The sequence below is a fragment of the Vombatus ursinus genome, unplaced genomic scaffold, assembly GCF_900497805.2.
Source record: "Vombatus ursinus unplaced genomic scaffold, bare-nosed wombat genome assembly UNPS02012958.1, whole genome shotgun sequence".
NCBI lineage: Eukaryota > Metazoa > Chordata > Mammalia > Diprotodontia > Vombatidae > Vombatus > Vombatus ursinus.
Window position 1 is genome coordinate 773,999 of NW_020952736.1, and position 22,256 is coordinate 796,254.

The 22,256-nt window shown below is 40.4% G+C and overlaps 1 protein-coding gene across 6 annotated transcripts in view; it reads right to left on the reverse strand.

Annotated features, from left to right (window-relative positions):
• The window catches only part of ESPL1 (extra spindle pole bodies like 1, separase), a 65,107-nt gene that overhangs the window by 11,557 nt on the left and 31,294 nt on the right, over positions 1-22,256 (reverse strand). For 5 of the 6 annotated variants that reach the window (XM_027858379.1, XM_027858378.1, XM_027858382.1 and 2 more), the window contains 14 exons: positions 8,676-8,869; positions 8,241-8,480; positions 7,844-7,988; positions 7,611-7,749; positions 7,223-7,362; positions 6,605-6,739; positions 5,261-5,380; positions 4,727-4,898; positions 4,256-4,384; positions 3,937-4,093; positions 3,446-3,555; positions 2,050-3,044; positions 605-941; positions 225-392 (listed from right to left, as the gene is read on the reverse strand). In XM_027858379.1, coding sequence (XP_027714180.1) covers positions 225-392; positions 605-941; positions 2,050-3,044; positions 3,446-3,555; positions 3,937-4,093; positions 4,256-4,384; positions 4,727-4,898; positions 5,261-5,380; positions 6,605-6,739; positions 7,223-7,362; positions 7,611-7,749; positions 7,844-7,988; positions 8,241-8,480; positions 8,676-8,869 — 3,181 coding nt within the window. The remainder of the gene's footprint in view (positions 1-224; positions 393-604; positions 942-2,049; positions 3,045-3,445; positions 3,556-3,936; positions 4,094-4,255; positions 4,385-4,726; positions 4,899-5,260; positions 5,381-6,604; positions 6,740-7,222; positions 7,363-7,610; positions 7,750-7,843; positions 7,989-8,240; positions 8,481-8,675; positions 8,870-22,256) is intronic. The other variant, XM_027858381.1, reaches the window with a different exon arrangement.

Genomic DNA, 22,256 nt, shown 5'->3' on the forward strand with positions numbered 1-22,256 from the left:
AGAACCTTTTCTTCTGCACTTAAGCCTCTATATTGAGTCTGGAAAGGGAATGTGAAGATATAAACTATCCATCTTGTCTGCCTTCATGGGTTCTCATTCTACATGAGGCTTTTAAACTTATCTGGAAACTTCAATGGGAGAAATGTCATGAGGGGGTGCAAGACATCCAGACCCAGACCTTTCAGCCCCCAAGTACTAAAGACCCTCAGGGCTCTTTCACTCACCAAAGGCTGCAGGGGCAGAGGCCAGCCTGGAACGCATGCCATGGTATTTATTGCTTTCTCTCTTCCCTGGAGCCAGAAAAGGTGGAACATCCTTGTCAGCATCTCGTCTTACCACTTCACACTCTCCCATAGTTGTATCATGCCATGCTGGCATCAACTTTTGCCGGCCTAGTTGGAGACAGAATCCTGTAATATCTCACTTCTGGTCTCTACCCACCCTCCTGCCTTGGCACAGTGACCTCATTTTTCTCCCATACTGCCCCAAACTACCACTCCTTCAGTCATCTTATGGGAACCGTATGATTTGGAATTCCCCTTTACTTTACAAAAAAAAATCCCTCTGTAGCGTAGGGCTCCCTCTACCACACGTGAGGCCATACCTTCCTCATCAGAATCCCGGAGGATCTCAAAGCTCACATCCAGCTTATATGCCATTTGTTCTTCAGGAATGGCCCGCATGAGCTCCATGTCCAACCTCGTCTGACGTCTAAAGGCTCTCTGAGGGACGTGTTCCTCTACCACTTTGTCCTTTCTATGGCAGGTTCGGCTGCCAGAGGTAAACTGATCCTTGGAGCCACCTGGTGCATCTTCAGTATCTGTCTTTAATCTTGAGGCCCTGCCACCCCGGCCCCTACCTCGAGAGGTAGTTCCTCTTCTCTTGGGCTTTTCAGCCAGTCTCTCAGGGGGGACGTCGTCTTCATCATCACTAAAGTTCACCTACAGATGGGGAAAATAGGAAAGACAGAAAAATATCAAGAAGCCTGAGCAGTATATTATGGAGTTATGGAGTAACAAGGGCTATAATGGAGATTTGTAAAACTTAAAAATTCCATGATTGCTCCTCCACACACAGCCATATGATCTGTGTTCAGTGGTCCCAAAAGCCTTCAAGGGACATTTACTTTTGGTAGGGAAAGGAAGGGCAGCTAGGTGGCACAATGGATAGAGCCCTGCTCCTGGAGTCAAGGAGATTAATTTTCCTGAGTTCAAATCTGGCCTCAGATGCTTGCTAGCTGTGTGACCCCGCGCAAGTCATTTACTCCTGTTTGCCTCAGTTTTCTCATATATAAAATGAGCTGAGAAGGAAATGACAAACCTCTCCAGTATCTTTGCCAAGAAAACCTCAAATGAAGTGAAATGAGCAGACCCAGGAGAATGCAGTACACAGTAACAGCCACCTTGTGCGATGACTAACATTGATAGACTTAGCTCTTCTCAGCAATGCAAGGATCTAAGACATCTCCAAAAGCCTCATAATGGAAAATGCAAGCTACATCCAGAGAAAGAACTAAGGAGTTTGAATGCAGATCAAAGCATACTATTTGCTCTTTTTTTTCTTTTGTTTTGTTTTGTTTCTTCTTTGTTGTGGTTCCTCCTATTGGTTCTAATTATTCCTTAAATCATGACTAATGTGAAGATATGCTAAATAAGAATGTGTATGTAGAGCCTATATCAGACTCCATGCTGTCTTGGGGAGGAAGGCAGGGAAGGAAGGGGAGAAAATTTAGAACTCAAAAGCTTATGGAAGTGATTGTTGAAAACTAAAAATAAATCAATTAAAAAAAAAAAAGAAAGAAAACCACAAATGGGGTCACAAAGAGTTGGACACAACTGAAAACAAGTGAACAATAACAACAATAAAAAGGGAAAGGAAAGCCCAAAGACAGCAATATAGTTAATACCTGGAGAATTTCCTGTCTGGAATACTCATGGCAAATTTTAAGTTCCTTAAGATTAGTAACTGTGTTTTATGATGCACCTTGCATACAATAAGCACTCAACTAATAATTAACTTCCAAACTTTAATCGAGTTCGTCCACTTTACCTTGAGGCGAGTCTGGGCTCTGCACCTCACCCGAGGAGCTTTGGCTAAATCATTTTTGCTCTTTGTAGACAGTTCCTCATCAAACACAGTGAAAGGTGCATGGGGTCCAGCTTGCCCGGGCTGCTTTGGGGTACACGGTCTCCCCATCGGCCGTAGTGCAGTAGAAGGCCTCTCATCCAGATCTTCTAGGGAGGTATTATGGAGGGACAGGTCATCAGAGACTATCTGCTTGCCTTTTTCTCCCGTAAGCTTTTGGCTCTGACTTTTGGAAGACTTTGAAGTCTGGGATAACTTCACCACTGGAGGCTGCCAGGTCCAGGTGTTCCCAAAGAGCTGACTGGTACAACAGCTGAGACTGGATAGTGATGCCAGGGCTTTTGCCACAAGGAGGCTGGCATGCCAGGGGTTCAGGTGGGGAGTCCTAGAAGCAACAAAACTCAGCCCAGTCTCTAAGGTCCTCCAAAGGCCCTTGTCTGGTGGATGGTTCATACCTTCCAGGGCCAACTGAGTGTAAGCCTGAGCAATGAGGTCCTCTAGGAATCTTGGGGCAGGTGAGGGTGGGGCTTCCTGGCTCAGAGTAGCCTGCAAAACCTGTGCCAGACGGTCTGTGGCCCCCCGGCATCTCCTGAGCACAGACTGTAACAAGTCCAGGCCCTTTGCCTGATGGCCTGAGGAGAGTTCTGCCCCAGCCGAGGCTAGCACCCACCGGAGGCAGACAGCCAAAAGAGCAGGATCAGTACAGAGGGTACAGTTGCAGGCAGGTGAGTGGGAAAGGAAGGCAGGGCATGGCTGAGGTTTGGTTTTCAGAACAGGAGAGGACACTGAAGGGCCAGGATCCTTATCCACAGTGGCCACCAGCTGCATAGCAGGGCCCTTCAGGAAGGGTTCTTCTTCGGGGAGCTCAGAACAGGGTGCTACTCGAGTCTGTTGTTGTCCTTTCTGGGGATGGATCTTTTTCACATTATCTGGTGGCGGCGGGGCTATCCCTTCAAACTCTGGAGAGATCAAGAAGTGAAGTCAGGTAGAGGTTGGACTAGATAATCCCATCAAACATGAAATCACTTAATCACTGGGCAGGAGGATTATCTTGAAAGGTCACCTTTCTATCCCAAAATTGTACCAAATCATCCCAGATATCATCTCTGAAGTTTAAGCCGTCTGGGGCGAATCTTCTTTCTCCCTAAGTCTCCTATTCCTGTATTTAACTATTACAGTAATAAAGTTGTTCCTTATTACTAATCTCAATTCTTTCTGCAGTATAAAGAAGGTTGTCACTGGAAAATTTGCTTTGGAGCCAGGGATAAATCTTCTGCTCAGAAAAGACTTAGTCTGTGCTACTCCACCCATTTTAATCCTTCTCCCTACTCTCTGCAGTTTAAGGTTGCTGGTCACTCACCTGTCCCAGACTGAAGCAGGAATAGCACCTGCTCAAGATCTGAACGGCAGAGGTCAAGATCATTTCGGGCTAGTTCTAGTTCTCCTTTTAACGCCAGGAACAGGGCACACCTTTGAGGTTTTTTTTGGGTGGGGAGAGGTGGAAGGAAAAAAAAGCCTTCAGTAGGCTTTCCCTTTTTCTTTTTTCCCTGTGATTCCCATTGGCCCTCTCCTATGGCATCCATAGTTTCTTGTCAGTTTTACAAAAGAGCTCACAAGCTCACAAGAGCTAGGCAGGATGGTTGGATTGAACATCCCCTGAGAAACCTCCCTTCTTCCCCATTCCTCCCCACCAATGGCTTAGAACAAATGTAGCTTAGAAATGAAGAAACTGAAAATTTGGAACCTAGCTCTGGAAAAATGCCCCAAGTGCCAACATATCCACTTCTAAGGAATACTTAGGAACCAGCACCTTCCTTCTCTCCCCCCCCCACCTGCCTCCCCCGTACTCACTGGCGTAGACACTGCACCTTCAGCGTGAGCCTTAAAGCCTCCAGGCAGAAGGCCTTGGCTTCACTTACAGTGCCCAAGCGTCCCAACAAGGTTACCAGCTTCTCTGAGCAGCCCAGAACCTCTGCAAGAACTTGCCACTTCTGTATTATGTTCTCACCTATACCAAGGGTAGGAAGACATTGCCATATCCCAACTATAGATTATACACCCCCCCAGACAAAAACAGGCAAGGCCTTTATCTAGTCCCTGTATTCTGAACTTCCGAGGGACATCCTCCCCCAGAATCTACTGGACAAGTCTGAGAAAGAAGCGGACCTACCATAGTCATGAAAGACAGTCTCCTCGGTAGCCCGCTGAACAGAGAGCAGGTCTCTGCCCACCAGAAGGAGGATAATACTTCGGAGAAGCTTGTGGGATTCGAGGAGTGCTATCTCAGAGGTCTGCCAGCCTGGGTATAGAAAGGGGAAAGGGGGGCAGGAGGGAGAAAAGGAAAAAGGTTATGGACAAAACTTCTCCAAGTTCAGAATAAGTAAAAAAATCTCATTAGCATTTCTAGGGAGCGCAGGAAGGGTAGCTGCTTTTAGCTATGGAGAGTAGATCCTCGAGTGTTCCAGATTCATAGATCTAAATCAGAGAAGAGAACTAAGATGAGCCAGAGATAGGCTTGGTGGTTTGGGAACTTGCCACTTAATAAACAGGATCCCTTGAACTATGCATGGAAAAAATCTCCCCAAAGCACCTCTGGAGCATGGGAGTGCCCATGCTCTCTTTCCCTCACACATATATGTACCTTGAGTATAAAGTTGCTCCCATTGCTGGATAGAAAGACTGCTGGAGGGGAGACTAAGGTAGACAGCCACCAACTGCAAGGCCTGGACCCGAAGCAAGTACCAGGCCTTAGAAGGTTTTTGAAGGGCCGAATCCCGCAACACAGACAGCAGCAAAGAGAGGCCTTTAGCTACCTGGGTAAGGGTATTACAGGAAAAACACATTCACAAACACTGGGGAAAGTTGCCACCAGGAAACAGCCAATACTATTCCCACTTCCATCCTCTCAGAGGGGATATGGCCTTCTAAAAAACGGAGGCTGAGAGAGAAGTAACTGGGTCATATGGCTGGTAGAACCAGTACTTAGAGCCCGTGTCTTCTCATAACTAAGTCCAAGTGGTCTTTGGTAACCTTACCTCTTCAAGGAGAAAAGGCTGGAGCCATCCCTTCCAAGTTAGTCATCTCTCTCCCTTATTTCTCCATCCCCACATAGGAAGTCCTTACAATTCAGACAAGTCTAAACACCCCTTTACCAAAAAGAGAAATGATAAGGTACCTTCTTATGGATGCAGTAAAGTTGACTTTGAAGTAAGGCACAGGTTTGGGTGAGGAGCAGGTATCCATCACTGTTGTGATCACTGAGCTGCAGACTGGACTCTGCCTCCTTCAAATATAGCTATAGGCACAATAAAGGAATTGGTTGGTTGTACAAGGAAAAGCAACAAATGGCTAAGCTAAAATATTATTTATTAAGTCAAACATCACTCATTAAAGCATCTATAAAAACGAGGTATAGACACAATCCAGTTAAAAGGTTATAGGTCACAAGTTTTAAAAAAGTACAGTTTTAAAAGACTTCTCTTCCCATTGCCTCTACCCATTTTTCAAACTCCTTATAGCCTATCTCTGCTGAGTATCATGAGGGGTAAGAAAAAGATTTATAGAGAGGAGATGACCCCTGTCCCTGTCTGGAAAGACACATAAAGCTTTACAATACTACTTCTAGATCTGTATCCCAAAGCAATCATAAAAATGGGAAAAGGACCCACATGTACAAAAATATTCATAGCTGCTCGTTTTGTGGTGGCAAAGAATTGGAAATTGAGAGAAGGCCATCAACTGGGGAATGGCTGAACAAGTTGTGGTATATGAATGTAATGGAACACTATTGCACTATAAGAAATGATGAGCAGGCAGACTTCAGAAAAACCTAGAAGGACTTATATGAACTGATGCTGAGTGAAGTGAGCAGAACGAGGAGAGCGTGGTACACAGTAACAGCCATCATTGTGCGAGGACTAACGTTGATAGACTTAGCTCTTCTCAGCAATGCAAGGATCTAAGACAACTCCAATAGACTCATGATGGAAAATGCTATTCACATCCAGAGAAAGAACTATGGAGTTTGAATGCAGATGGAAGCATACTATTTTCACTTTTTTTGTTGTTGTTTTGTTCTTTCTTGTGGTTCTTCCCATTGGTCCTTTTTCTTCTTTACAACATGACTAATGTGAAAATATGTTAAAATGAATGTATATGTAGAGCCTATATGAGATTGCACACCTTCAGGGGGCAGCTAGGTGGCGCAGTGGATAGAGCCCCGGCCCTGAAATCAGGAGTACCTGAGTTCAAATCCAGCCTGAGACCAAACACTTGACACTACTAGCTGTGTGACCCTGGGCAAGTCACTTAACCCCAATTGCCTAAAAAAAAAACAAACCAAAAACAGAAACAAAAACAGATTGCATACCATCTTGGGGAGGGGAAGGAAGGGGAGAAAATTTAAAACTCAAACACTTATAGAAGTGAATATTGAAAACTAAAAATAAATAAATAGAGATATAAAGCTTTAGAATTATTCTCTCCCATAGGCCCCAGGCAAGGCTGGCCCATTACTCACCTGGGCATAGCTCGGACAGTCTAGCGTCAGAAGGATCCGGGTGATATGGCAGGAGGCACTGGCTGCTCTAATGCAGTCCTTAAGATTTTCTGAGAGTGTACGTAGCAACAAGTGTGTCTCAAGAGCCTGTAGGGGCTAAGAACCCAAGAACGGTTCAACCAAGAACACCAGAGGTACCAAACTCCTTCCCTAATCTTCACCCATCTGTTCCTGAAAGCCCCTTATGATCTTATTCCACCACCTGGGCCCAGAGCCAGGCTAAGATTCTGTTCCACAAAAGGCAGTTCTCTGACCCCTAACCCAACAACAAAGAAGTACTAAGAAATACAACACCAAACATTGTAGTTCTCAGGATTTCCAATGGAGGTCCCAGATCAGAAAATCTGGAATGGGAGAAAATCAAAGAGACCACAAGTCTCTCTGACCTTCTGCGTTTGATCCTAGGTTGCCTGGGAAGCTACATCCAAAAGAGCCATACAAGTTCCTTCACGCCAGAAGTATTCATTCAAAACAATTATTTATCAAACGCCTATTGCATGCCAGGCCCCTTGTGGTAGGTGCTGTAAACAATGCTCTGCAAAGATTACAAAGTATCACAGACCCCCTCCACTTCATTACCTTGGCCAGCAGCTGACAGAGGGAAGCCAGAATCTGGAGGGAGGCAGTGGTCTGTTGCAGACATCTCACGGTGGGCACTTTTCCTTTTGTTAGCATCTCCTTCCAAAGCGCCAATGCCTGATCTAAGCACTTAGAATGAGCTGAAAGTCAGAGGAAAAGACATGAAGGCCAGCCTCAAAATGTGACAGACGTGGACTGTAAGGAGAGAAAACCTATAAAAAATAACCACCTTTCCCCATGCATGCGAGCCCTACTCCCACCGCAGCTGTCTACTCTTAAGATACAATTAAGTGATCCCATCTCACCCTGAACTTTAGCCAGCAAGACCTCGGCTCCCTAGAAAAGCACTGCATTCTCCCCCAGCTTCCCATGCGCCTAACACTCTCACCAGTATCCACAGCCAGATTGAAGGCAATGCTACTGTAAAGAAAATGGTCATCCTGTATTTTATTGTCATAGTTCAGGTCATTGGTTTCTAGTTCTATCAAGTTGGGCTGCAACTTCGTCCTCAAGTCCTGCTCGATGCCCTGAGGGATAGAAAGACAGGGTCTGATCTGGGCCTGGTCTAAGGAGCGAGGGAAGCAGCCCTTCTCTACTTGACCCAGGACCAGACCTACTCACTTTCTGCATTTTGGCCTCCAGGGTACAGATGTAGAGCCACAGTAAAGCCTGGGCTTTATCATCCAAAAACTGGTCTGTAGCCTGGCACTCAGGCTGTACAGATTCCAGCAGCTTCAAGGCTTCCTGCACAGCATCCAAAGCCGAGCTGTTTGTAAAAACAGGGAAGTGAAATGTTACTGGGACCATGGCACCACTCTAGGGGAGCCTGTAGTGGACGGTCCTAGGAAGCTATCCACTGAAGAACCTTCCACAGACAGGCAGCTTAATCTGTGCCAAACTGGGCACAGATTAAATACGGCCCAGGCCCTGATTATTTACAGATAGAGAAGAGCCAAAAGGCATGTCATAAAGGCCAATCCTTCCCCCAAGAACCCCCATCCTGATCCTTTAACCTCACCATTCGGCATGCTGAGCAAAGTCATAGTAGCACAGCACTTGGGCAAGCTCTACCAAATAGGTAGCCCGTGCCCAGGCCCCAGCTGGCGTCTCTTCTGTGCTCAGCTCCAGCAAGTCACAAATAACATTGAAGCGCTCTTGTCCGGTGTCAGCCCGAACGGCCTTATATCCTCGTAGCTCTTCTACCAGCACAGGTGTCAGAATCTCTGGGCTCCAAGCAGGGAGGCTGTCCCGGAGGGTCCTACGGGGGGAGAAGTAATCACGTCTAGCCTCCCCCTCACTGGGAAAGCCCTTCACCTCCCTCGCCGGAGGGAATCAGCATCCTTTTTCATTTTGAATTGGGGGCCACAGCCATGGCATAAGTGAATCTTTAATTGGCACAGTGATCACAAAAACACCCCAGAGATGGTTTCTTCTTATCCTCATCCCTACTCACTTCAGCTGCAGCTCCTTTTCACCAGCCTTGGCAGCGTCCATCTTGACACGGACCCAGAAGCTGATGGGCTCCGCCATTTGCTCCATGGTGCAGGGCTGCAGGGCCATCAGCCACAGAGTCACCATCTTGCAGCCCTGGGCTGGCTGGCCTAGCTTCTTTAGGCTCTCTACATGTAACCGGAAGCATTTGTGTAGCTGTCATGAGGTAAAGAGTAAGGAAGACAGAAAAGACACCATTAAAGAGGCATGCACATCCCCAACTCACTTCAGATGGACCTACAGACTTCAAATCAGAACAAAAAGTTTTGGAAAAATGGCTTTAAATCATTAATCATAAGAGAAACGCAAATCAAAACAAGTCTGAGGTATTTTAATTTTAACACAAGAATTTTAACAAAGATGACAAAAAAAGGGACTGGTTGATGTTGAAGGAAAATATCATTCTGAAAAACAATTTAGAATTAGGCTTTTTTAGCTGATGTATCTATACCCTTTGACCTTGTGCCTATACCCCAAAGAGTCAAAAAGAGAAGATATATATGTTTAGTCAAATAGAGAAGCACTCTCTCTCCACATACACATATATATGTATAGACAGACACTGCAGCCCTTTTGTGGTGGCAAAAAATAGGGATAAAATACCCAAAGATTGAGAAATGGACAGACTGAGGTACATTAATGTATTAGAACAGTAAGGATATTACACAACACAAAGCGTGGGAAACTTATCTGAACTGATGCAGTGAAGTAAATAGAACCAGGAAAATAACATGCACGAAGACAATGTGAACAAAAACAAGAAAATTAAATTGAACACCATAAATGACCAAACTGGGACCCAGAAGAGTTGAGGAAACACACCTCCCCTTCTTCTCAGAAGTTGGGGGTGGATGGCCTGGGGCTGGAAGCGGGGCAGTGGGAGAAGGGGACATGGGTGTTCATTGGTAGGTTTTGCAAAAAACTGCCTCTCTCAACCCCCACTGCTTTTCTTTTAAAATCTTTGGGGTTTTTTTCATTTTTTTTGCAAGGCAGTTGGGGTTAAGTGACTTGCCCAGGGTCACACAGCTACTAAGTATCGCCACCTAGCTGCCCCTAAAATCTTTGTTTTAAGGGATGACTTGCAGAGAGGGACTTGTAGGGAACGTGGGTAGAGAGATGGATTTCATAAATAATTACAATGTAACAACAAAAAGCATCACTGATGCTGTTCTCCTCAGACTTCCAGGCCTTGTCCCTGACCATTCCCTAGAAGTCTCACTCTGGTCTAGCATCTCTGCACAATGCTCCCTTCACTTCAGGGCTGATTTACAAGCCTTTTACTGCCCACACCAGGACTGCCCCCTCACTGTCACTTAAGGAAACAGCTCAAAACTACCCCTCAAAGCAGCCATCCCAGACTACTTCTTTACTCTGTAGCTTCTGATTTTTTTGACATGTTGGTTAGTTTTAATGAACCTTCTCTTTTCTTCTTTATTACAAAGGATGTCCATGCCAGATCTCTGGAAGGGATAGGTGTAGGTAATAGTGGTAAATGTAGGTGATATAAAAACAAAAGGTGAGTAAGTTGTTGTTTTGTAAAGATGTCATCTCCCAGGGGCGGGGCCAAGAGGGCGGAGTAAAAGCAGTGACTTGCTACAGCTGTCCCCCAAACCCTTCCAAATACCTGTTAAAAAAGGCTCTCAACAAATTCTAAAGCAGCAGAACCCACAAAAAGACAGAGTGAAACAAACTTCCAGCCCAAGACAACCTGGATGGTTGATCAGAAAGGTTTATTGCGCTAGGCGGGGAGAGGAGTGCAGTTCAGTGTGGGCGCGCAGGCCGCAGCAAACCTGGAGCAGGCCTCAGAGAACTGAATCGCGGCAGCTGTGGCGGTTTCCAGACTTCTCAACCCATGAACGCCAAAGATAACTCAGAAGGTCAGTGGGAAAAGTCTGTGACTGCGGTGAGAGTTAAGAGCTAGGCCTCAGCCGCCCCTGGGGCAGCGGCTGCCTCCTGAGCTTCTGGCCCACAGACTGAGAGGGAATCGAGTGGCTGATCAGAGGGGGATTGCAGGGATCTCTTTGCCAGAGTTGAGGCAGGAATCTCTTGCTTTGCCCATGCTTGGATCTGGGTCACAGTTCTGAGGGTCGGTCCTGGGGCGAGGAGGAGCACTGGCCTGGTGGAGCTTGTTGTGGCAGTGGAGAGGAAACACCTTGCCCCTTATCATACCACCTTGGAAGAACTAAAAATTTTCAGGTCCCTAGACGTATCTCTGAAAACAGCTGTACAAACTCCTGAAGCTTGGGACAGTACATTCTCCACATTGGAAGCAGACTCTTACCTTAACAAAGAGTTTAAAACTCAAGTAATTGGCCAGGATCATGAATAAGCAGCGCAAAAAGAGTCAGACTATATTATCTTACTTTGGTGACAATGAAGATCAAAACATACAACCAGAATAAGACAACAAAGTCGAAGCTCCTACATCCAAAGCCTCTAAGAAAAATATGAATCAGTCCCAGGCCTTGGAAGAGCTCAAAAGGGATTTTGAGAAGCAAGTAAGAGAAGTAGAAGAAAAACTGAGAAGAGAAATAAGAGAGATGCAAGAAAATCATGAAAAACAAGTCAATAGCTTACTAAAGGAAACTCAAAAAAATACTGAAGAAAACAACACCTTAAAAAATAGCCTAACCCAAATGGCAAAAGAAGTCCAAAAAGCCAATGAGGAGAAGAATACCCTAAAAAGTAAAATTGGCCAAATGGAAAAGGAAGTCCAAAAGCTTACTGAAGAAAATACTTCCTTAAAAATTAGAATAGAGCAATTGGAAGCTAGTGACTTTATGAGAAATCAAGCCACTGTAACACAAATCCAAAAGAATGAAAAATTAGAAAATAATGTGAAATATCTCACTGGAAAAACAATTGACCTGGAAAATAGATCCAGGAGAGAGAATTTAAAAATTATTGGACTCTCTGAAAGCCATGATCAAAAAAAGAGCCTAGACATCATCTTTCAAGAAATTATCAAGGAAAACTGCCCTGATATTTTAGAAACAGAGGGCAAAATAAAAATTGAAAGAATCCATCAATCTCCTCCTGAAAGAGATCCCCAAAGGAAAACTCCTAGGAATATTGTAGCCAAATTCCAAAATTCCCAGGTCAAGGAGAAAATATTACAAGCAGCCAGAAAGAAACAATTCAAGTATTGCGGAAACACAATCAGGATAACACAGGATTGAGCTGCTTCTAAATTAAGGGACCGCAAGGCATGGAATATAATATTCTAGACAGCAAAGGAGATAGGATTACAACCAAGAATCACCTACCCAGCAAAACTGAATATAATCCTGCAGGGAGAAAAATGGTCATTCAGTGAAATAGAGGACTTTCAAGCATTCTTGATGAAAAGACCAGAGTTGAATAGAAAATTTGATTTTCAAATACAAGACTCGAGTGGAACATGAAGAGGTAAACAGGAAAGAGTAAATCATAAGAGACTTATTAAGGTTGAACTGTTTATATTCCTGCATGGAAAGATGATATTTGTAACTCATGAGACCTTTGTCAGTATTAGGGTAATTGGAGGGGAAAAAATTATATGTATGTATATATAGATATAGATAGACAGAGGGCACAGGATGAGTTGAAAATGAAGGGGCCATATCTGGAGAATAAAATTAAGGGATGAGAGAGGAATATACTAGGAGAAGGAGAAAGGGAGAGGTAGAATGGGGTAAATTATCCCACAAAAAAAGAACAAAACAGAAAAGAAAAGGCTCTTACAGTGGAGGGAAAACAGAGAAGGTGAGAGGGAAATGAGTGAATCTTATTCTCATAGGATCTGACTTAAGGAGGGAATAACATACACACTCAATTGGGTATGGAAATCTGTCTTACCCTACAGGAAAATAGGGGGAGAAGGGGACAAGAAAGCAAGGGAATGATAGAGAGAGGGCAGATTGGGAAAGAGGGCAATCAGAAGCAAACACTTCTGAGGAGGGACAGGGTCAAAAGAAAGAATAGAATAAATGGGGGGGCAGGATAGGATTAAGGGAAACAGAGTTAGTTTTTCACAGCATGTCTACTATGGAAGTGTTTTGCATGACTGCACATGTATAACCTATATTGACTTGCTTGCCTTTTCAATGAAGGTAGGTGGGGAGGGAGGAAGGTGGTACCCAAAGTTTTAAAAACACATGTTTAAAAAAAATGTTTTCACTTACAACTGGGAAATAAGAAATACAGGAAATGGGGCACAAAAATCTATCCTGCCCTACAGGAAAATAGAAGGGGAAGGAGTTAAGAGAAGAGGGGGAGAGATAGAAGGAAAGGCAAACTTGGGGAAGGGTTATTCAGAATACATGCCATCTTGGGGTGGGGGGAGGGGCAAGATGGGGTGAAAATTTGGAACTCAAAATCTTGTGGAAGTAAATGTTGAAAACTAAAAATAAATAAATTTCTTAATAAAAAAAAAAAAAGATGTCATCTCCCTACCCCCACCCCAGACTACTGCCTTCTTAGAAGACAGCATTCCACCTATTTCCTTTGAATCTCAATTCTTCACGCTGAGTAGAGCCTAAGTAGAAGACTTCACAACAGATGTGACAGAATGCCCTCAACTGTCCTCTGCCGCCCAGTCTTACCACCACATCATGCCATAAGCACCAGTGAAAGTGAAAAGGTAAAAAAGGGCATGACTTCACTTAGAGAACACAAAGGGGATTCTTTCAAATCTATGAGCAGAGGAGAATTCTTAAGCAAGGGATAGAGGTTACCATAAAATTAAAAGACATGTTCAATCACAAAAAAATAGTCAAGAAGGAGGCAGCTAGGTGGCGCAGTGGATAGAGCACCAGCCCTAAAGTCAAGAGTACCTGAGTTCAAATCCAGCCTCAGACACCTGACAATTACTAGCTGTATGACCCTGGGCAAGTCACTCAACCCCAATTCCCCCCCCCCCAAAAAAAATTTCAAAAATCAAATAAGAGAGGCAGAAGAAAAACTGGGAAAAGAAATGAGAATTATGTAAGAGAATCATGAAAAAAAAAAGAGCCTGGTAAAGGAAGCACAAAAAATGGAAAAGGATGTACAAAAATCCATGGAAGAAAACAACTTCTCAAAAAATAGAAGAGGCAAATGGAAAAGAAGGTAAAAATCTAATGAAAAAAACAACTCTATGAAAAGTGAAATTGTCCAAATGGAAAAGGAAGCACAAAAGCTAACTGAAGAAAATAATTACTTAAAAATTAGAATTAGGCGATATCAAGAATCAATCAAACAAAATCAAAAGAATGAAAAAATAGAAGAAAACGTGAAAAATCTCATTGGAAAAGCAACTGACTCAGAAAATAGATCCAAGAATGATAATTAACGAATTATTGGACTACCTGAAAGCTATGATTAAAAAAAAAAAAAGCCTGGACAGCAGCTTTCAAGAAATTATCCAGGAAAACCATCTTGATATCCTAGAACCAGAGGGTAAAATAGTAACTGAAGGAATCCACTGATCACCTCCTAAAAGATATCCCAAAATGCAAACTCCCAGGAATATTATAGCCAAATTCCAGTACTCTCAGGTCAAGGAGAAAACACTGTAAGCATCCAGAAAAAAACAATTCAGATAGTTCAAATCCACAGTCAAGATTACACAGGAACTAGCAGTTTCTATATTAAAGAAGCAGACGTGGGGCAGCTAGGTGGCACAGAGGATAGAGCGCCGGCCCTGAAGTCAGGAGGACCTGAGTTCAAATCCGGCCTCACATCAAACACTTGACACATACTAGCTGTGTGACCTTGGGCAAGTCACTTAACCCCGATTGCCTCACTAAAAAAATACAAAAAAAAAAAAAAGCAGAGGGCTTAGAATATGATATTCCAGAAGGCAAAAGAACTTGGATAACAATCATTAATCAACTACCCAGCAAAACTGAGCATAATCCTTCAGGGGAAAAAAAATGGACATTCAATGAAATAGAGGAATTTCAAACATTTCTGATGAAAAGACCAGAGCTAAAAAGAAAATTCAATTTTCAAATATAAGACTTACGAGAAACATAAAAAGGGAAACAGGAAAGGGAAAATATGTTATTCAATGAGGTTAAACTGTTTACATCCCTGCATGGGAAAATGATACTTGTAACTCTTTAAGAACTGTATCACTATTTGGGCAGTTAGAGGAGTACACATAGACAGAGGGTGAAGGTATAATTTATGTTGACTTTGATGGGATGACTTTAAAAAATTAAGGGGTGAGAAAAAGGATTGAACTAGGAAAAGCGGGAAGGGAAAAGCAGAATGAGATAAATTAGCTCGCATGAAGAGGCTTGAAATTACAGTAGAGGAAAAAAAAGGAGGGAGGCGGTTCTCTCATCGGATTGAGCTCAAAGAGGGAATGACATACACTTAGTTGAGTATAGAACTCTATCTTACCTCTTAAGAAAGTAGGAGAGGAGGGGGAAAAGAAAGGGAAGGGCTGATAAAAGGGTAGGCAAATTGAAGGAGACAGTGATCAGAAACAAAACATTGGTGAGGAGGGACAAGGTGAAAGGAGAGAGAAGTAAAAACAGGATGGAAGGAAATACACAGTAATCATAAATGTGAATGTGAATGAGAACTCATTCATAAAATGGAAAAAGATAGCTGAGTGCATCAAAAACCAGATTCTTATAATATGTTGCTTACGAGAAACACATTTGAAACAAAGACACACAGAGTAAAATGTAAAAGGCTGGAGCAGAATATATTATGCTGCAGCTAAAGTAAAAAAAAGCAGGGGCAGCAATCATGACCTCAAACAAAGCAAAACCAAAAATAGATCTAATTAAAAGAGATTAGGAAGGAAACTACATCTTGCTAAAAGGTACCATAGATAATGAAGTAATATCAATATTAAACATATATGCACCAAATGGTATAGAAGTCAAATTTTTAAAGGAGAAATTAAATGAGGAAATAAACAGTAAAACTCTATTAGTGGGGGAGCTCAACTTTCCCTCTCAGATCTAGATAAATCTAACCACAAAAAGAACAAGAAAGAAATTAAGGAAGTGAAAAGAATGTTAGAAAAGTTAGATACGACAGACCTCTGGAGAAAAACGAATAGGGAAAGAAAGGAACATACCTTTTTCTCAACAGCACATGGCACCTATACAAAAACTGACCATATATTAGGGCATAAAAACCTCACAATCAAATGCAGAAAGGCATAAATATTGAAGGCATCCTTTTCAGATCATGATGCAATAAAAATTACATTTAATAAAGGCCTATGGAAAGATAGATTAAAAATTAATTGGAAACTAATCTAATCCTAAAGAACAAGTGGGTCAAAGAACAAATCACAGAAATAATCAATAGTTTCACTAAAGAGAATGACAACACTGAGACAACATACCAGAATTTATGGAATGCAACCAAAGCAGTACTTAGGGCAAAATTTTTATAGCTCAATGCTTACATCAATAAAATAGACAAATAGCAGATCAATGAATTAGGCATACAACTAAAAAATCTACAAAAAGCACAAATCAAAAATCCCCAATTAAACACCAATTTGGAAATCCTGAAAATCAAAGGAGGAGATTAATAAAAGTGAAAGTAAGAAAACCATTTAACTAATAAATAAAAGTAGGAGCTGGTTTTATGAAAAAAAAATACAACCAATAATATAGATAAACCTTTGGTTAATTTGATTTTTAAGGTATTCTTCTCCTCATTGGCTTTTTGGACCTCTTGTGCCATTTGGGTTAGGCTATTTTTCAAGGTGTTATTTTCTTCAGTATTTTTTTGGGTCTCCTTTAGCAAGCTGTTGACTTGTTTTTCATGACTTTCTTGCATCACTCTCATTTCTCTTCCTGTTTTTCCTTTACTTCTCTTACTTGCTTCTCAAAATCCTTTTTGAGCTCTTCCACAGCCTGGGACCAATTCATATTTTTCTTGGAGACTTTGGATGTAGGAGCTTTGACTCTGTTTTCTTCTTCTGGTTGTATGTTTTGATCTTCTTTGTTACCAAAGAAAGATTCTATGGTCTGACTTTTTTTGCGAGGTGTGTTTATGATCCAAGCCAATTACTTGAGTTATAAACTTTTTGTTAAGGTAGGAGTCTGCTTCCAGTGTGGAGAATGTACTGTCCCAAGCTTCAGGGGTTTTATGCAGCTGTTTTCAGAGATACTTCTAGGGATATATAAATTTTCAGCTCTTCCAAGGTGCTATGATCAAGGGTGAGGTGTTCACTCCTTTCCTGGCCTGTGCTCTGGTCTATAAGTGACCAAAATCTGCCTTGGAACTGTGAGGAGGATTTCCTCTCCATCACCACTACAAGCTCTACCATGCCAGCACTTCTCCTCGCCGCAGGACCGCCACCCAGAACTGTCACCCAGATCTAAGCATAGGCAAAGCAAGAGAATCCTGCAACAGCAAAGAGATCCCTGCAATCGCCCTCTGATCAGCCACTGGATTCCCTCTCAGTCTGTGGGTCGGCAGCTCTGGAAGCAGCTGCCACCCCGGGGCCACGCACAGGGACTGGGACCAAGCTTCTCTCTCACCACAGTCACAGACTTTTACTACTGACCTGCTAAGTTCTCTTTGGTATTCATGGGTTGAGAAGTCTAGAAACTGCCACAGCTGCCCGTGATTCAGTCCTCTGAGGGCTGCTCCAGGTTGCTGAGGCCTGTTTTGCCTGCATGCCCATGCCAAACTGCACTCCTCTCCCTGCCTGGAGCAATATACCTTTCCAATCAACCATCCAGGTTGTCTTGAGCTGGAAATTTGTTTCACTCTGTCTTTTTGTGGGTTCTGCTGCTCTAGAATTTGTTTAGAGCCATTTTTATAGGTATTTGGAGGGGTTTGGGGGAGAGCTCAAGCAAGTCACTGCTTTTACTCCACCATCTTGGCTCTACCTCTTCTAATTTGATTTTTTAAAAAAAGAAAACCAAATTACCAGTATCAAAAATGAAAAGGGTAAATTTATCGCCAATGAAGAAGAAATTAAACCAATGATTAGGAGCTATTTTGCCTAATGGTATGCCATCTGATAATCTAAATGAAATGGATAAATATTTAGCAAAATATAAATTGCTCAGATTAGCAGAAGAGGAAATAGAATACTTAAATAATCCCATCTTAGAAAAAGAAATTGAACAAGCCATAAATGAACTCCCTAAGAAAAACATCCCCAGGGCCAGATGAATTCACAAATGATATCCTACCAAAAATTTAAAGAACAACCAATTCCAATACTATATAAACTATTTGAGAAAATAGGTGAAGGAATCCTACAAAATTCCTTTTACAACACAAATATGGTGCTGAAACCTAAACTAGGAAGAGCCAAAACAGAGAAAGAAAATTATAGATCAATTTCCTTAATGAATATTGATGCAAAAATGTTTAATAAAATACTAGCAAGATTACAGCAATATATCACAAAGATCATATTCTATGACCAGGAGAGATTTCTACCAGGATATTCCAAAAAGCAAGAGATAAAGGCTTAAAACCAAGTATAACCTTCCCAGAAAAACTAAAGTGTAATATACAGAGGGAAAAGGACGTTTGATAGACTAGAGGTCTTGCAAGCATTCCTGCCGAAAAAAGGCCAGAGCTGAGAAGATATCAGAAAATTTGAAATGCAGAGGCCAGAGAAAACATAGAAAGGCATACATATTTGTATAAATGACAGGAAATATGTGAGGATGAATTGTTTATGTGTTAGAGAGATGAGAAACAAATATCTTCTCAGAATCCTAATGTCTTTAAGTGTCAGAGATAAAAGTTAAAATGATTGTGGACCGGTCAGTGGTTGTGTTCTATTTTAATGGTCTTAGGTGAAAGACAAAAGTACTCTTGACTCATTTCAACCAGACTTTCTCCACCAGGTCACCAGCTACTACCTTCTCTCCCCATTTTTCAGTTCCCTCATGTGTTATCCTTCCCTACTAGAATATGAGCTTCTTGAGGAAAGTGACTCTTTCAACTTGTATCTGTATTCCCACATGGTGCCTGTCATATAGTAATTACTTAATAAATGCTTGTTGACTAAGGAGGGGCCAGGGGAATATGCTGGGAAGCAAAGGAGGAAGTAGGGGAGGGAAATCATTACTATACAATAGAAGTGCATAACATTAAAAGTATAGAGTCATGAAGGAAAGGGTTAAGGGAATGGGCATCCAATCTTGTATGAATGGGATAAAGGATTGAACACAATCATATCTCCTTCCACACACAGAGATCTCAGAATAGAAATATATTCAACTTAAAAGGGAAATTGGATGGGAGGAGTTAAGAGAGGAGTGGAGAGGGTTCTAAGAGAGAAGGCAGAACAGATAAGGGAATAAGTTATAAGTCAAACAATCTTGAATATAGGAGGGAGGAAGATTGAGGATTTAAAGCAAAATAAAGAATAAAAAGGGGAAATAGGCTACTCAATTAGAAATCACAAGTATCAGGAAAATTTTCTCTCTTCTATTACCTTCTCATTTACAAAGGAGGTAGAAGTAAAGAGAAGAAAAAAGTATAAGAGGACAGGACAAAGGGAAATATACAATTAACAATCAAAATATGAAGGCAAATGGAATGAATTCACCCGTAAAACAGATTACAGTAAAATGGATTAAAAAGCAGAATACAACAATATTTTATTTATAAGATACACATTTGAAAAACAAAGATTCACAGAGTTAAAATGAGGGGCTGAAGCAAAATCTATTAGGCTTCAGTAGCTGAACTCAAAAAAACAAGGACAGCAATCATGATATCAGGTAAGGCTACAATAAATGAAGAGAATAAGGGAAACTGCATTATTAAGCAACCATAGACAATGAATCAACTTCAGTACTTAATACAGATGTCCCTACTAACATCTAAATATTTTAAGGAAAAGTTAACTGAATTGAAGGGAAAAATTAGTATATGTAATATAGATAGATTAAAATAGATAATATACGTCTTTAATAAATCAAAACTAAACAAGAAAGGCCTAAGTAGAATTTTAGAAAAGTTAGGTATGACAAACCTCTTGGCATTTACGGAATGAGAATAGAAAGGAATTTACATTACTTCTCAGCTGTAAATGATACCTTTACAAAAACTGATCATGTACAGGGCTTAAAGACCTCACCAACTGATATAGAAAAGCAGAAATAATAAATACACATTATTTATTAATCATAATACAATAAAATTATATTTAATAAAGGACCCTTAAAGAAAATATTTAAAAGTAATTAGAGACTAACATTTTTCTTAAGAACTGGTGGGTCAAAAAACAAATTATAAAAACAATTGTTGACAATAATCACACATAACTAAAGAACTTCTGAAGGGAAAATTGGTATCGCTGAATGCCTTAATAAACAAAAGAGAAAAAGAACAAACTGGGGAATTGGGTAAGCAATTAAAAAAAAAACTTGAACAACAACAAATCAAAAATCCTTACTAAACAACAAAATATAGATTATGAAAATTAAAAAAGATTTTAATAAAAATATTAGAAGTTGGTTTAAACACTTTTTTAAACTAATAAATAGACAGATAACCTGAGTTAAAAAGACAAGAAAACCCAATTGTTCATATCAAAAATTAAAAACGAGCACTCACATGAATGAAGAGAAAATAAAGGAAATTATTAAGATGTATTGTGCTCAATTAAATGCTAACAAAACTAACTTAGAGGAATTAGATGAATACTTCCAAAAGTATAAAATAATCAAATTCATAAAAGAAATAGACTAAATAACCAATTATCAGAAAAAGAAATTAAACAAGGTATAAATGAATTCCCACACACAAAAAAAAATGCAAGATCAGATGGACTGATTAACAAGTAAATGCTATCAAATAATCAAAAAATTAATTCCAATACTACATAAGTTGTTTCAATAGTAAGAAAAGAAGGTACTCTTCTCATCTCTTTCTATGATACAAATATGGTCTTGATACCTAAATCAGATAGATAAAGCAGAGAATAAAAAGAAAACCCTACAGATAAAATATTAGTAAGTAGGTTACAACATATTAGAAAGATTATACAGTATGACCAGGTTTGGTTTATACCAGGAATGAAAAGTTGCTTCAACACAAAGAAGAGTATAAATATAATAGATCATAATAAATGAATAAAATATAAATGAAAACTATATAATTATGTCAATAGATATTGAAAAAGCTTTTGACAAAATTCAACTCTATTAAAAACTCTACAAATCAGAGGAATAAATGGCTATTTCCTCAATACAGTAAATAGTAATAGCAACAGCAATAGCAAACATTGTATGTAATGGGGAAAAGTTAGAAGCTTTTCCAATAAGATCAGGAGTAAAGCAAAGATGCCCATTATTGGCACTACTATTTAACAGTGAAAGAGATGCAAGCTATAGTAATAAGAAAAAGAAATTGAGGGAATAAGTACAAAGAGAAAACAAAATTATAGTTTTTTGCAAATAATATGATGGTATACTTAGAGAATCTTAGAGTCAACTAAAATTAACTGAAATCATTAATAACAAGCAAACTTATAGGATACAAGATAAATCCACATAAATAATCAGTGTTTCTTTACACAATCAACAAAACCCAACAAGATAGAAAGAGAAATTCCATTCAAAATAACTATAGAAGCTATAAGTAACTTGGGAGTGTATCTTCCAAGACTCACCAAAGAACTATATAAATAAAAGTATAAAATACTCTTCATAAAAATACAGACCTAAATAACTAGAGAAACATTAATTGTTGAAGCCAATATAATAAAATAACAATACTAACTAAATCAATTTACTTATTTAGTGCTGTAACAAATACTCAAAAAGAATTTTACAGAGCTAGGAAAAAAAATTCATAGGGAGGAACAAAAGGTCAAGAATCTCAAGGATAATAATGAAAAAAAGATGGTAAGGAAGGAAGGTACTATCAGTATCAGATCTCAAACTCTACAACAAAGTAGTAATTATTATAACAATTTAGTACTAGTTTTAAAAAAAAAGTTAATCAGTCGAACAGATTAGGCACATACAGAAGCAAACACAGTAGGGTAGTATTTGATAAACCCAAAGATTCTAGTTACTGGGAGAAGCACTCACTATTTAACAAAAACTTCTGGGAAAACTGGACAGCAGTCTGGCAGAAATTAGATTTATTCCAATACCTCACACAATATATCAGGATAAGACTTAAATGGATATATGACGTGGATATAAAAGATCACATCCTAAACAAATTAGAGGAGCAAGGAAGAAATTATCTTTTGGATCTACATATAGGGAAGAATTCATGACCAAAGGATAGAGATGATCACAGAAGGTAAAAAGGACAATTATGATTATATCAAATTTAAAAATTTTTGTAGAAATAAATCTAATGTAGTAAAAATTAGAAGGTAAACAGGTAACTAGGAAACAAGCTTTACAAAAAGTTTCCCTGCTAAAGGTCTCATTTCCAAGATGCATAAGGGGAGCAGCTAGGTGGCACAGTGGATAGAGCACCAGTCCTGGAGCCAGGAGGACCTGAGTTCAAATCCAGCCTCAGATACTTATTAGATATGTGACCTTGGGCAAGTCACTTAACCCAAATTGCCTCCAAAAACAAAAACAAGAGCCCAAGGTATATA